Source organism: Giraffa tippelskirchi, chromosome 13 (genome assembly GCF_054371585.1).
Source record: "Giraffa tippelskirchi isolate mGirTip1 chromosome 13, T2T-mGirTip1v1.2.pri, whole genome shotgun sequence".
In the NCBI taxonomy this organism is placed as follows: domain Eukaryota; kingdom Metazoa; phylum Chordata; class Mammalia; order Artiodactyla; family Giraffidae; genus Giraffa; species Giraffa tippelskirchi.
This window is the reverse complement of record NC_137287.1, coordinates 15,589,524-15,604,358: the sequence shown is the minus strand read 5'-3', so window position 1 is coordinate 15,604,358 and position 14,835 is coordinate 15,589,524. Positions and strand designations below refer to the sequence as shown.

The 14,835-nt window shown below is 44.9% G+C and overlaps 1 protein-coding gene and 1 non-coding gene across 5 annotated transcripts; one reads left to right on the top strand and one right to left on the bottom strand.

The window, feature by feature from the left end:
- Positions 1-10,451: 10,451 nt before the first annotated feature.
- On the bottom strand, positions 10,452-12,673 carry SEPHS2 (selenophosphate synthetase 2). 4 transcript variants are annotated; one of them, XM_081553053.1, is made up of 2 exons: positions 11,604-12,673; positions 10,452-11,393 (listed from the first exon to the last, which is right to left on the bottom strand). In XM_081553053.1, the coding sequence occupies exons 1-2, from the start codon at positions 12,511-12,513 to the stop codon at positions 11,158-11,160; spliced, it is 1,146 nt and encodes a 381-aa protein (XP_081409179.1). In that variant the 5' UTR covers positions 12,514-12,673; the 3' UTR covers positions 10,452-11,157. The 4 variants fall into 4 exon arrangements, with proteins under 4 accessions (XP_081409179.1, XP_081409177.1, XP_081409178.1 ...); XM_081553051.1 differs by having other exon boundaries at positions 10,452-12,244; positions 12,332-12,673; XM_081553052.1 differs by having other exon boundaries at positions 10,452-12,210; positions 12,382-12,673.
- A 2,089-nt stretch (positions 12,674-14,762) lies between these two features.
- TRNAR-UCG (transfer RNA arginine (anticodon UCG)) lies at positions 14,763-14,835 on the top strand. The gene has a single exon. It is a non-coding gene; the product is annotated as a tRNA-Arg (tRNA).

Sequence of the window (14,835 nt, the reverse complement as noted above, 5' to 3'; positions counted from 1 at the left end):
TGCTCTGATTTAGGACTCTGGTTATATAAATTAATAAATCCCTTTATTGGTCAAACCACTTTTAGGGTTTTGTTTTTGTTACTTGTCTTGGAGAAATTGACATTTAACCTGAGTAATTATTAATAAATCAAGGGGGATAGGGGACTTCCCTGGTGGTCCAGTGGCTAAGACTCTGCACACTCAATGCAGGGGACCCAGGTCGATCCCTGGTCAGGGAACTAGATCCCACATGCTGCAATTAAATATCCCAAATGCTGCAATGACAATCAAAGATCCTGCATGTTGCAACTAAGATCTGGAGCAGCCAAATAAATATTTTTAAAAAAACATTAAAGAAAAATCAAGGGGAATAGAGTACTAGGTAGAGAGAACACCAGGGCTTAAAGCAGGGAAGGCTTGGCATGTTCTAAATGCAAAAAGAGTTCCAGTGTGGCAGGAATGCAGTGAACAAACAAGGGGGAGAATGGTGGGATGTGGTGTTGGAGAAGTAAAAAGAGATGAGATTAGATCAATCAACCATCTATTTTATTTCATGTTTATTTTATTTTGGATTTTAAATATGTGGGAACCTTTTGAAGGATTTTAGGCAGGGGAGCCATATGATCATATTTTGTACTTCTGAATCCTGTTACTGCTGTGTTAAGAATGAACTGGAGGAGGGACTTGCCTGGTGGCGCTGTGGATAAAAAGATAAGGTGGCAAAAAAAAAAAAAAAAAAGATAAGGTGGCGTCCATCTGCCAATGCAGGAGACACGAGGTCTATCCCTGATCCAGGAAGATTCCACATGTCGGGTAACAACTAAGCCAGTGCACCATGACTACTGAGCCTGTGCTGCAACTGTTGAAGCCCACATGCCCTAGAGCCCATGCCCCACAACAGGAGAAGCCACTGCAGTGAGAAGCTCTCATACAACAACTAGGGAGCAGCCCCCACTAGCCACAACTAGCGAAAGCCCTCACAAAGCCACGAAGATTCAGTGCAGCCAAAAATAAATAAACAGCTACTTTTTAAAATAATGAACCAGAGGAGGGCAAGAATAAGAAGCAGGAGATGAATTACTGCAGTTTTCCAGCAAGAGATGTTGGTGAGTTGGCCTGGGCTGATGGTGGGTGAGGATGAAAAGAAGTAGATGCATATCTTAGAGTTAGACCTATAGGTTTTGTTGGTTTTGAACTAGTGAGATGGGAGAAAGGGTAGAATTAAGCATGGTTTGCAGGTTTTGAGTGTTGAGCAGCTTGGTGGATGGATGGTGACTAATACTGGGATGAGGAAGATGAGATGCAGCATTGAACATAAGAGGCATCAGAAGTGTGGTTTAGGACAAAGCAAGGTGAAGACCCATATCAAGTTGGCAGGTGGATTTATGAGCCTAAGGGTTAGAGGCAAGATCAGGGCTGGAGATTCAGATTTGGTAGTCTCTGTCATTTAAACACTACTTAAAGTTAGAGAATTTGACAAGAATAACTAGTACAAGAATCTAGGTAGGCAAGACTAAGATTTGGGGTACTCCGACATTTAGCAGTTGAGCAGAAGAAAAGAAAAGGGCTTCCCTGGTGGCTCATTGGTAAAGAATCTGCTTGCCAATGCGGGAGATGAAGGGTGGATCCCTGGGTCAGGAAGATCTCCTGGAAGAGGAAATGGCAACCCACTCCAGTATTCTTACCTGGGAAATCCCATGGACAGAGGAGCCTGGCAGGCTACAGTCCATGGGGTTGCAGAGTCAGACTTGACTGAGCGACTCAGCAACAAGAGAAGAGAAGGTGAGGTAGGAGGAAAATTGACAGTGTGAAGTTATGGACACTAAGATAGGAAAGTGTTCCAGAGTGAGTGGACATCTGATGCGGCTGAGCAGCTGGGTAAAATGAGAGCACAGAATTTGCTACTGGATTAGGCAACATGGAATTTAGATATGGGAGGTGGGAGATATGAGGGCGTCCTGGGTAACTCCTAGGTTTCTGGCTTGAGTAAATAGATGAATAGTTTTTTCATTTGCTGAAATGAGGACGTAGAAGACCTAGAAGTTGTGGTAGGAGGGAAGATACTGAATTCAGTTTGGGACAGACTGAGTCTGAGATCTAGGAAAAATATGCAGGCAATGTCCAGCAGGTAGGTGGATATATAGGTCTGAAGTTTGGAGCATTGAACTGCCTTATGGATCTGGGTACTGAAAGTTTCAGGAGCCAAGTACCACCCCTAGCACCTTCCTTGGTGTTTACTAAGCTTCTCCAGTTGTATGTATGCTCAGTCATGTCTGACTTTGCTGCCCCATGGACTGTAGCCCGCCAGGCTCCTCTGCCCATGGAATTTTCCAGGCAAGAATACTGGAGTGGACTGCAATTTCCTACACCAGGGGATCCTCCCTGACCCAAAGGTTGAACCCTCATCCCTTGTGTCTCCTCCACTAGCAGGCGGATTCTTTACCACTAGTGCCGCCTGGGAAGCCCAGCTTCTCTAGACCAGAAGACAAACTCTTACTGGCATATAAAACACCACTTGGAGAGCAACTTTCTTGGGAGTCCTCTGCATCGCAGATTTTTTAAGAGTCAGGTTTTCAGAACTTCTAGAGTTCACAGGTCAAATGGTCCTTGGAGACTGATCTGAAGGAGGAGGCACTCTCCGTGAGACTGCCTCTGCCCATCCCCCACCCCCCTCCCAGGGAGGTTCCCTGGCAGAGCTGTAAAGCTCTTCCAAAGCATCCTGCAGGGACATCCGAGTTCTTTGCTCCCACGACATCATCCTCTAAAGACCAACCGGGACTTCTCTAGCAGTCCAGCGATTAAGACTCTGTGCTTCCACTGCAGGGGGCCTGGTTCACCGCTGGTCAAGGAATTAAGATACTGTGTGCTGGGCGGTACAGCAAAAACAAACAAACAAAGGTGTTTCTCCAGTGCAGGCTAATAAATGTTTAATGACAGAGTGGATGGAACTTTGTTTTTGCTGGAACAGGCAAAAGGCAAACATACACCCTTGTACCACTCAGAGTTTGGCCACCTTCCCCACTAGAGCCAAACAGGTCCAACTGGTCTCAGTAAGGCTCTTTGGGAAAACTTGGAGTGGAAGTGGCCGCAGCAGCTGGAGAACAAAGCATCAAAGGCTTGTAAACTGAGAAGGTGGAGAAGGCAATGGCACCCCACTCCAGTACTCTTGCCTGGAAAATCCCGTGGACAGAGGGGCCTGGTAGGCTGCAGTCCATGGGGTCGCAAAGAGTCGGACACGACTGAGCGACTTAACTTTCACTTTTCACTTTCATGCATTGGAGAAGGCAATGGCAACCCACTCCAGTGTTCTTGCCTGGAGAATCCCAGGGACAGGGGAGCCTGGTGGGCTGCCGTCTATGGGGTCGCACAGAGTCGGACACGACTGAAGTGACTTAGCAGCAGCAGTGTCAGGGTAGGGGAACCTGAGTCAGTCAGAGGTCCCAGAGACAACAGAGAGCGATGGGAAACTAGGGCTCAGGTGGTTGGGAACCTACCTGCCAATGCCCTTGGGAACACTGTTTCTCTTCTCTGAGCCTTGATTTCCCTATCTATATAATGGGGATCTGGCCTAGGTGGCCTCCAAGGACACTTCATATGTGCTAGGAGGACCGGGACAATACGTATTTTGTCCATGGTGGGTCCCAATAATCTACTTCAGTTCTGTTTTCTTTTCTTTTTTTTGCCTTGCTAAGCAGTTTGTGGTATCTTAGTTCCCTGACCAGAGTTCGAACCTGGGCCTTTGGCAATGAAAACTCGGAGTCCTAACCACTGGATTGCCAGGGAATTCCCAGTGCCGTTCTTATTGGAGGTAGATCCATAGGCCTTATTGGTTTTGAACTTGGGAATGGGAGAAAGGGTGCTGCTATAATTAAAATGGGCTTCCCAGTTGGTGCAGTGGTAAAGAATCTTCCTGCCAATGCAAGAGACATGGTTCGATCCCTGGGTCAAGAAGATCCTCTGAAGGAGGAAATGACAACCTGCTCTAGTATTCTTGCCTGGAGAATCTCATGGGCAGAGGATTCTGGTGGGCTATAGTCCATGGGGTCTCAAAGAGTCAGACACAACTGAGTGACCGAGCATGCACACATATAAATTTTTCAGGGGCAGTCATAACAGAGCCTTTTTCAGAAACTCTAGCCTAGCCCCGTCAGGCCAGAGAGTCCCCAACACCCTTGGAAGTCCTTCGCCAACCTATTTATCTGGCCACATCCCCCTACACACAGGCTGAAATCCACTCTCCCTGCCTTTGCTCACCCACTCCCCACCTTCTGGAATGCCCATCCCCATTCTCTGCATATCCAAATCCAAATTCCACCCACCCTGTAGAGTCCTGCTTCAAAGTCACCTCCTCTAGGAAGCCTTCTGAAACTTCCTCCAAAAGGACAGAATTTGGTTTTATATAGTACTTCCCTCACTCTTATTGCCATGGCACTTACCACTTCTTACTTTAATTTGGGGGAGATTGGTGACCCTGTTCTAGATCCACCCTCAGTCCTGGTCTCCTGGAGAACAAAAGCAGTGTCAGGCTTTCGTTTCCCAGGACCTGGTACCTGAGTTGATCTATACATACTAATTTAGAGGAGTGTATCTCATGGGATCCTCTCCATGACTTGCCTGCCATAGGCGGGTATGGCTGTGTCTATTTTACAAATGAGGAAACTGAGACCCAGGGAGGTCTGGAGACTCATCTGAGATCCAGGAGGGTGAAGGCTGAAGCTCCCCAGAGTTCCCCAGAGCTCTTCAGCAAAAAGTAAAGGAGGCAGCTCACATGTGCCTGAGTATCTGCTGAGGTCACCTGGCACTGCCTTTCCTTCTGTCCTTCTTTCTGTCCCTCCCATCTTCCTCTCTCTCTCTACTTTCAATTTCCTCTCCTTTTTCTTTTCTTTCTTTGGCTCCCTTTTTCTTCCTCTTTCTTTCTCTCCATCACCCTTTAAGAAAAACTTTTTTGGTTTTTCTTTATTATTATTTATTTTTGGCTGTGCTGGATCTTCATTGCTACCCTCAGGTCTCTTCCAGTTGCAGTGATCAGGGGCTACGCTCCAGTTGCAGCGTGCGGGCTTCTCATTGCTGTGGTTTCTCTAGTTGTGGAGCAACTAGAGTATGCTCTAGGGTATGCATGCTCAGTAGTTGTGTCCCATGGGTTTAGTTGCCCTGTGGCATGTGAAATCTTCCCAGACCAGGGATTGAACCCGTGTCCCGTGCATTGGCAGGAGGATTGTTAACCACTGGACCACCAGGGACGTCCTCCTTCACCTTTGTTACACCTCTGTTTATACCTGTGATTCTGTTCTGATTTCTACCCCAGGCCTGTCACCTCCCATTACCTGCTACTTCCACTTTGCTGCCCAGGCCCTCTTCAAGGAATAGTTGTATGCCTACCTCGCTTCCAACCCCCTAACCCTTCCTAGGTTGTTGGGAGCCGTTTTGGAACCATTGCCGGATGACAAAGTCACGGCACCACTCAAGAAGAAACTGCACAGTGGTTTCTCTCCAGGATCGGAACCTTCACTCCTTTCTGTTCCTATGCTTTTGCTGTGGCTAGCTGTGTTTCTTTCTTTGTTGGTAGGATTTGAAGGGGCTTCTGTAATGAGTTCACGAGAGTCCAGGGAAAAGAAAAATGATACTCTGCCCCAAAGAAATATTCCCCAAATGATTAAACCTACTGAGGCCCCTGGCTGATGGGTCCTTAACACTCAGCCAGGGAATAAGGCCATGTTCATTTAGAAAACAAGCCCTAAGCCTATTGTGACCTGGCCTCATGAGGAGATTATTATTGATGACTGGAAAACTTGGGTCATGTATCAAGGAAAATTACAGAAACTAAATCAATTGTCTTTTCTTAAAAGATTGGGACGCTAGAGATATTGGTGCCCCCCAGAACTGGAGCGCAGACAAAAAGGAATATGTGAGTCACATTGTAGGTGGTTTTAGGGTAGACTGTAAAGACTTGTTCCTGCCAGAAATAGTCTTGTGGTATGTGGGTATATGGTAAACAGACCACCACTGACAATGGCTGTAGTATGAGAAATTTTTGACCTTAGATACCACTATAGTGCTTATTCGCTGAAGCAAGATGCTGTATTCGCAGACTGTATGGAATAAGTAAATGGAACAATATGATTTATGACATCATAGATCATGTTTTAGTAGCATAAGAATAGGTTTCTGGGTAAAAATGTAACCAAAGTATGACAAAGGACCAGGAAAAAACCTTTAGTACATCTTAGAATTAGGGGATATTCATCTGAACAGGAAAATATAGCAAGAGTCATTACGAAGGTTATTGACCCAAAACATGTGCTATATAAGTAGAAGCTTAAAGCAATAAAAAAAAAAAAAAAAGAATTATCTTTGAAACTTCGAGAGACTCCGTGTGTGATTCTTTCCTCTCGCCGACGCCATTCATCCCTTGGGTACTCCTGGACCCGCTGGAGCAGGACTCCAGCACTAGGTTAACTAAGAGGACCCAGGCTAGGGAAGCATCCAATCGTTCTCCTGCCCTTTTCTACTGCCCAGCCCAAGCAAGAAAATAAACCAGTTAGAGAGTTGTGTTCATTGATAAGCAGAACCAAGGCCCAAATTTCTTATCCAAAGCCTTGAGAGATTGGTGGTACCAACTTCCACCACTAGGAGACACTAAGAGCAAGGAAAGTGTGAAAACAGAGGGTGCTGGAGTCCCTAGTGTGTCTTACTCACTCACTCATTGATTCAGTATATCCTGAGCATTAACTGTGGGCCAGACACTGTTACAGGTGCTGGGGATATAGAACGTCCTCTGCCATCTTGGAGCTTACACACTTGCAGAAAGGGACAATTAAAAAGTAAACTAAAAGGAACTTTCCTGATAATCCAGTGGATGAGACTCTGAACTCCAAATGCAGGGGCCCTGAGTTTGATCCCTGGTTGCGTAACTAGATCCCACATACCTCAAACTAAGACCTGGCATGGCTAAATAAAAAAACAAAATATCTAAGAAGCCAAGAAAGGGCTTCCCTGGTGACTCAGCAGTAAAGAATCCGCCTGCAATGCAGAAGACACGGTTTTGATCCCTTGGTCAGGAAGATCCCCTGAAAGAAGGTATGGCAACCCACTCCAGTATTCTTCCTGGGAGAACCCCATGGACTGAGGAGTCTGGTGGGCTACAGTCCATTGGGTCGCAAAGAGTTGGACATGACTGAAGCAACTGAGCACGCAGACACTCGAAAGCTAATAAATAGGATGATGAGTTGGAAAATTGCCGGGTTTTGGCTGCGGTCAGAGAGGGCTGTTATGAAGAGGTTTTATTCTAGCTGAGCTAGGACTGAGAGTTAGCCAGTTGGATAGAGAGATGGAGCACAAAGGATCTCGATTTGTTTGAAGCACCATAGAAAGGCTAATGGGCTAGAGTTCAGTGAGAAAGGCAGTGAGTGTGCCGTGAGATGAAGTGCCTTGAGATGAAGCAGGGGTTTTGTGGAAAGTAATTTGAGAGCTGTGAGCTCTGAGAAAAGCTGATTGAATTTATCTATTTATTGTTGTTAGATTACATTTTGTTCATTTTTGGCTAGAGTTGATAACTGCCTCATTTTTTTTTTTAATTTGCTGATATTCTATGTTGTTGTTGCTGTTGTTTAGTTGCTCAGTTGAGCCTGATTCTTTTGCGACCCCATGGACTGCAGCCTGACTGGCGCCTCTGTCCATGGGACTCTCCAGGCAACAGTACTGGAGTGAGTTGCCATATCCTTCTCCAGGCGATCTTCCCAAGCCAGGGATTGAACCTGCGTTGCCTGCATTGCAGATGGATTCTTTACTGCTGAGCCACTGGAGAAGCCCCAATTTCCTATGTAATTGTCACTAATTCTTTTTACATCTTCCGATTACCTTCCAATACAATTTTTCACACAATTAAATATATCAATACTCTATCAATTCCATTTTCTTTTTCCTAGAAACCTTCCAAGCTTCTGCTCCAGCTGGTTCTTCTCTGTGCCTGGTGGACAGCTCTTACCTTGAGAGCTCCCTTCACTTTTCTCCTGTGCTGGGTTGCATTTCCCGGACCCCGTGTTTTTCCTCTTTCTCCGTTTGCTCCCTTGTTTTGCTGGAGCACATCTTCCAGCATTTTCTTGAGAAAGAGTGAATGTGATGAAAACACTTCAATACCTTGCACATCTAAAAAATATCCTTAGGCTATTTGTTTGAAAAAAAAACAAACATGGCTATAGAATTACACAGAGAAAATCACTTACACTCAGAATTTTGGAAGCAAGCACTTTCTCATTGTCTTTTAGCTTCCAGCTGAGAAGTCTGATACCAAACCTTTGTGATCTCCTCTCCTCCCAGAAGCTTTAGGAGCTCACCATGATTGGAAGCAGGGACTTTAGAACCAGGCTGTTTTGTTAGTAGACTGCCAATGCAACCTTGACCACATTTCTTAATCTCCTTGCACCTCAGCTTCCTCATTTGCAAAATGGGGTTGTTGGAAGTGTACAGAAGTTAATACATATAAAAGCACTTAGTACAGTGCCTGGCAAAGAGTATTATATAAGCATTTGCTATTGTTTTTATTATGGTCTTTTAATCCGTGGTATTTTAACAATAGTTAACAATAAAATGAATGTAGGCCTTTTTCCACTCCCAGTGCTGGGAACTCAAAAGGCATGTTAACAGACACACCTTTTGAATTTCAGAAAACTTTTTTGTATAATTCTTTGTTTTCTTCCTTTAATATGCTTTATTACCTCTTTCTGGAACTCTTCTTATATGTTAAACCTCCTGGCCCATCTCTGATTTTCGTTTTCCCCCTTCATTGTGGATCTTTTTGTTTTGTTCTCCTTTCTGATAAATGTCAGCTTTACCTTCTAAATCTTCTACTGAGGACTTCCCAGGCTGTCCAGTGGTTAAGACTCCAAGCTTCCAATCCCTGATCGGGGAACTAAGATCCCTTATGTCTTACGGTGCACCCAAATAAATGACAATAAAAACTACTGAATTTAAAGATTTTTAGCTGTATTTTCTATATTCTAAGTGCTTTGCTCTCTTATTATCTTTCAATGGATGCTTTTTCTTTTATTCCTTTTTTTTTTTTTTTTGCTCCCTGTATAGTCTCTTTCTTAAAGTCTTTTTTTTTTTTGCTTGTTTGCTTTGACTTCTTTCCAGTTGGAACTTGCCTCAAATGTCTGGTGATCCTTTACTGCTCCTATTTGACAATGAGGTATTAAAAAGAATGTTTTTAAGTGAAGCTTTTCAACTGGGAGGCTTCCTCTTACAGGGATTTTCACTGGGGGCTCCCTAAATGTTTGTATTTATAGGTTTCTTTCCCCCTGGGCAGATTTATTTTCTCCAGAGAAGTACTTTCTACCTGTGCCAGGCAGGGGCATTATAAGCTTCCCAGTGTTTCTAGTAGCGAAGCTGAGAGAGTGGGCTGGACAATCTCATTTTTGTCTTTTATTCTTGCTTTTGTTGAGGCTCCCTGTCCTCTGCTCTGCTGATTGCCCCTGACTTTATAGTATTTTTTAAATTCACATTTTCCAGAGACCAAACTGCCCTTTACCAACAGAGGTGAGATGCAGTCATGTGGCTGTATGACATGGTGCAGGGAGAAGTTTGAGAACTGTGAAGATCTAATTACCCTATGCATAAACTTTTAACTACTATCTGTTTTTATGCCCACCCTTTGACCCCATCTTCCTTAGTGTATTTGGAGACTATCTCTTTGCTTCTTGTTAAGTGTTCCCCAACTCTGAAGGCATTTGTTTAGGGGGGGCCACACCTTGCAACTTTTGAACTGTGGTGTTGGAGAAGACTCTTGAGAGTCCCTTGGACTGCAAGATCAAACCAGTCAATTCTAAAGGAAATCAGTACTGAATATTCATTGGAAGGACTGATGCTGAAACTGAAGCTCCAATACTTTGGCCATCTGATATGAAGAACTGACTCATTGGAAAAGACCCTGATGCTGGGAAAGATTGAAGGCAGGAGAAGGGGATGACAGAGGATGAGATGGTTGGATGGCATCACCGACTCGATGGACAGGAGTTTGAGCAAGCTCTGGGAATTGGTGATGGACAGGGAAGCCTGGCATGCTGCAGTCCATGGAGTTGCAAAGAGTCAGACACGACTGAGCGATTGAACTGAACACCTCACAGCATGTGGGGTCTAAGTTCCCCAACCAGGGATGGAACCCATGTCCCCTGCAGTGGAAGTTTGGAGTCTAACCATTGGACCACCAGGAAAAGTCCCTCTGAAGGCATTTATACTTTGGCCTCCTGTGTTCTAAGTCAGTTACCCCTCTTACACCCACTGTGCATCTTCCAAGAACGGCTGACACCTTTCCTTTGCCATTTCTTCTCCCACCCTCTAGGCCTTGGGATTTATGACTGCTCATGATCCTTTGTGGTCAACACCAAATGTTATCAGTTGGTTCATTTTATAAAACTGTAAAAGATGAATAATTCCAAAGATACAAACATTCACCAGAAGAATTTTCAACAAAATTATTTCACTAGAAATTGCTTTATTGATGAAATCACCAGGAATTTTCAACACAAGATTTAACATCTTAATGTCCACCAAGGCCTGGGCTCTGGGGTTTGGTCTGCCTCTCCCAGTCCTTAAAGGGGTTTAGAGAGAGACGTCATTAACAGAGACCAAGTAAGGTGGTTGGAGGTCCTCCTTTCCCAGTCATTGGACAAGCTGCTCAATTCTTGTCCTGAATAGGAAAGAGCCAGTGTTTCAGAGTAATCTAATAAGAATTTGACATTGCATTTAAATCTCTCATAACAATTTCAATTTATCAACAGAACAGTATTGGTCCAAACTTATTTGTTTCTAAGTGTTTTTCATTTTGCATTTTTGGTGTAACTTTAATAAATCATCTCACTCCCTGTGCAGAAATCAATTAACCCCGTGCCAAGAAAAATATCTCAAACCTGAGTAATCTCCTCTTGCTCTTGGAAAGAGGAAACTGGGGGTTTTTTGCTTTTTCCACTCAAGAGATGACCCCCCGACCCCCCGGAAGTCCAAAATGTTACTTCTGGCCTTGGAATGTGCAGCTTTTGATGGGCTGATTCACCTAGGAAGAGCAGCTGGGAACCACTATGCAGGCAGCCTTCTTTGGAAATTTCTTCCTAAAATCAACTCTGGCGAATGGTCCATGCTTGTGTACAAAGGCTGTACGGTCCAAACAATTTCTGCTGTTCCATCTCACAAGCTAGGCTCAAAGGAGGCACTGGAGTTCTCAGGAGCAAGAGGAGTAGCAGTGGCCCCACGAGGTAGGACCTCAATAATGCGAGGCTTGTCAATGATCCGGGCTGTCCGGTTTCCCTTTTCCACAATACCGACGATCCAGGCTTGATGACCCTCTCCATACTTTGAAGATTTGATTTCTGAACAAAAGCGAGCTGCCTGTTCTCTTGGCAGACAAATCAGTAGCCCCCCAGAAGTTTCTGCTGAGGTTCCTTGCAGGAGACCGAAGCGCCCGCTGGCCTTGCTGATAGCAGCCATCTTGGCAATGATGGGCAGATTATGAATGACAAAGGAGACCTCATTTCTTTGTTGTTTTGCAAGGTTCTGAGAGTGACCTAGAATGCCAAAGCCGGTGATATCTGTGGCTGCGTGGGCATTAAACGTGTGCATCAGTCCGGCAGCAATTCTATTGAGGGTAGCCATGTTGAACATGGCTTCCTGATAACCCATCTCTACCTCTTCTCTGGAGACCACCATCTTTATCTTATTCCATCGTTCAGGATTATCCAGCCATTGGTGGGCATTGACGGCAACCTGGGTTCCTAAGGGTTTAGTTAACACGAGCACATCCCCAACAACGGCGCTGTCAGGCAGGATGAATTCATTTGGTTGACATACCACAGTGGCAACTCCACCGATGATAATCCAAGGATTTACCACCGTTTGCCCACCAGTCACTGCAGTCCCTCCTTCCTCGGCAGCATCCCGAAAGCCTTTGATCATGAGTGGTGTTATCTTTTCTCGCTCCTCCTCAGGCATACTCTGGCTGACGCTGAGTAGCATCAACATGTTGTCACACTCAGTAATGCCCATGGCGTAGAGGTCACTCAGCACGTTGGCGCACGCGATTCGCCCCATCATGTAGGGATCTTCCACCAGGGGGTAAAAGAAATCGGTGGTCTGCACCAGGGACAGGCCCCCGTGTCTCAGGGGTATGACGCAGGAGTCCAACCCAATGCCCAGGGTGGGGAAGGCAGGGTTGGGTTCCGCCCTCACCGGCAGACCGGCTTCCTGGGCCGTCTCTTCAAGGCCTCCGACCAGGCCCCGGCCCGGCGCGGGCAGCACCTCCGGTCGCGTCAGTCCCGCCAGGAGTTTGAGCAGCGTCTCCTGGGGGACCTTGCAGCCTCAGCCCTTCATGCCAGAGAAGCCGGTGAGCCGCCAGCTCGGGCTGAGACCCAACGCCTGGGGCTCGAAGGGCCGGTAGCTCGAGAAGCCTCGGCCTAGAGGCAAGCCCACCGGGCCCGAGGAGCCTTCCCCCGCCGCCACTGCCGCCATAGCCTCTCCGCCGGCGCCAGTCGCCGCGACTTCCGCCATTACGCCTGCCCGGCAGGGAGGAGAAAAAGAGGATGGAGGAGAAGAGGTCCCTTTTACTTTCCACTCCAGTTAGGAAGGCGTAACGACATTACCACAGAGACTCTCTCTGACACGACTCGCGCAGCCAACTGCCCCCACACCACGCGCTACAGGACGTCCTGAGGGAGTAGCCGCCGGCCTCTCCGTATTTATCTCGCTGATGATTGACAGCCGTACCAGCCAATGACGGCTTCGCCACCGAGGGGCGGGCTTCCTTTGGTCTAAAAGAAATACTACAAATCAACTACCAGCTTGCGGAATTGGTCTCGGCAAGATTACTGAGCAAATGCGTTGGTTCATTTCCCTTGATGTGATTTAAATGATCTCTTAGGAGTCGGTTGGCGGAGCTCTGATTCCCTAGAGACATTTTACCAAGTACAGCATTTTCAAAGACGAGGGCAGATCGGTCACTTGGTCCACCTCAAGCCGGTCAGATTTGTCCAAGGGTCACTTGGTAGCGCACATGATCAATCCAGGGTAGAAAAATAGCCCAGGGGAAAAATCGGAAAGAATATTGAGAAATTAGATATTAAGTTACTACCACTATGTAAGCAAACTGCAGCATCAACATAATGAAATGTTAACGAGGACTTAGTCGGACATGACTGAGCGACTAAGCACAGCGACTGAACAACAGGGACTTGAAAGTGTTTTAGGACTCTTAAATTCAGACACCTGCGAGGGTTTTGGTGCTATTTCCACCACTAAACCTGTGCCAGTCACTTCCTCTCTCTTGGCATCAGCTGACTCATCTGAACAGTGAAGTAGCTTTACCTGGGGTTCTTCTAGTTTAAATTTTTTATATCCCTTTAAGTTAATATATATGAGAGTGTGTGGTGTATTCATGAAGGAAAGCTTGTCAATATCCGTTAAAATGATAGCTGCACTAAATACTTTTGACCCAGCAGTTCCATTCTAGAACTTTATCTTTTAGATATACTCACCTGTGTGAGTGGGAAATGATAGTTATTTATTGCTGTGCTATAAACATACCTGAACAACTTAAATGTTTATCAATTATGATTAAAATAAATTGTGATACATTTATATAATGGACTATAAGACAGCCATAAAAAAGAATGAGAAAGCATTGATATGATTATGCTGACAATAGTTACAGTTCTAATAGGCAAGATTCTAAATGCTCTACATATATTAACTAATTTAATTCTCATAAAGACCTTATAAGTTAGGATTCCTTCCACATTTTACAGATAAGTAATATAAGACACAGAGAGATTAAATGACCTAATCAAAATCACCACCAGTTTAGCATGAAGCTGGATATGAATCCAGGCAATCTGCTCCAGAGACCACCAAATTATATTGCCTATAATGTTTGTTAAGAGAAACAAACAAGCTTCAGAAAAGTATGTATAAAATGCTACAAGTTGTTGTAAAAGGGGGAAATATATGCAAAAACATATTTCTGGAAGGGTGATCACCAGAAACTGGTAATTTTGATTATCTCTGTGGAGACAATAAGATGATTAGGGGACAGAGATTTTTTCATTGTATTATCTTTTTGATCTTCTTGTGTTGGAACTTAAAATTTAACATTTGAATGTAATATTTAAAACAAAAGTAAATGCCTATGGGAGTATAAATTGATGCAAACATTTTGAAAAAGGGCCTGACCTTAACTGATAAAGTCGGACATATGCAAACCCATGTGATTCCATCCAAGGACATGCCCTAGAGAAAAATTCTGCCCTTGTGCCCCAGATGATATATACAAGAATGGCTGTAAGAGGTCTGGAGAGGATTGTACAATAGGGTGAATGTACTTAACACTACTGAACTTAAAAGTACTTCAGATGAAAAAAAGTAGTTAAGATGGTAAATTTTATGTTATGTGTGTATGTGGCATTTTTGGTTTGTTTTTTGGTTTTGGCTGAGCAGAGGCATGAGAGGCATGTGGGATCTTAGTTCCCTGACCAGGGATCGAATCCATGCCCCCTACAATGGAAGCACAGTGTCCTAACCACTGGATTGCCAGGAAATCCCCTGTTATGTTTTACCACAGTCACAAATATAAAAAAATATAGTAGATACTTATAGATTTTATAGTCCACCGTTACATTTGGTTTTTATTACTGCATAGTACAGTATTAAGTCCTGGAATAAATTAGAAGGAACCAGAAAGTTAGATTTAGACTGAGCTGTCATCTTGGCTCTCTTAGCAGCCTTAGCTGAGCTTTCTACTAGGTGGCCGTGTGGCCTAATGGATAAGGCGTCTGACTTCGGATCAGAAGATTGCAGGTTCGAGTCCTGCCACGGTCG

Coding starts and splice junctions, on each gene's coding strand:
- SEPHS2 (XM_081553051.1), bottom strand. CDS start 12,513: ATGGCGGAAGTCGCGGCGACTGGCGCCGGCGGAGAGGCTATGGCGGCA. Junction 12,245..12,331: donor ACCGGCTTCTCTGGCATGAA/GGGCTGAGGCTG, acceptor CGCGCCGGGCCG/GGGCCTGGTCGGAGGCCTTG.